The sequence below is a fragment of the Sphaeroforma arctica genome (assembly GCF_001186125.1).
Source record: "Sphaeroforma arctica JP610 unplaced genomic scaffold supercont1.13212, whole genome shotgun sequence".
NCBI classification, from domain to species: Eukaryota; class Ichthyosporea; order Ichthyophonida; genus Sphaeroforma; species Sphaeroforma arctica.
This window is the reverse complement of record NW_014027346.1, coordinates 1-672: the sequence shown is the minus strand read 5'-3', so window position 1 is coordinate 672 and position 672 is coordinate 1. Positions and strand designations below refer to the sequence as shown.

At 43.8% G+C, this 672-nt stretch overlaps 1 protein-coding gene across 1 annotated transcript; it reads right to left on the bottom strand.

The window, feature by feature from the left end:
• Window positions 1-370: 370 nt before the first annotated feature.
• Window positions 371-577, bottom strand: SARC_18011 (hypothetical protein; the record flags this gene model as incomplete). Its single annotated transcript, XM_014287902.1, has 1 exon — window positions 371-577. A coding segment is annotated over one exon (207 nt), but the record flags the coding sequence as incomplete, so codon positions are not given.
• Window positions 578-672: the final 95 nt, after the last annotated feature.

The following is a 672-nucleotide window of genomic DNA, read 5'->3' as shown; positions in this document are numbered from 1 at the left end:
TATTAAGACAGTCATCGAACTCATGAACGATTCTCACGACTTTGTAGGAGATGTACACATGACTGTCTAGCACATCTGTCGAGCACAAGCTCGCGTGCTAAAATAGACTGTCAAGGATTCATCTGATACGTCTGGTTTTTATAAGATACACAGATGCCATCTAAAACTCGTTCTTTGAATAAATTATAACCTTATTCGCCGTTCTGAGCCCGTTCACCCGAGTCGTAGTGCCGCCATCTCGTAGCACAAGCGTTCAACGCCCCTAGAACGTGCTCAAACGCACGTGCGTACGCATACGTACATACTATAAACCATAGTACAATATCAATTTAACATACACACGCACACCTACATACACCCACGCTTTGTACTATGTACATACTACTAGACACACCTTCTCCAGTTGATCCTTGTATTGCACCATGTATTCGTTCGCCTCGTTGAGCGCGTTCACCCGTGTCTCGGTTCCTTCTCCGGGTAGAGCAAAGGCATCCAGCACCACCACAGTGTCCTCTACATACTTGCCAATCATCAGACCCATAATTTCTATCTGGCCTCCAGACTGTGCATGCTTGACCTATGTGTTCCAACCAAACAATGCACCTAATAAGAATCACTCCGAAGTAAATGTACCTAAATATGTGAATATATATAGACGGAACTATGTTATAT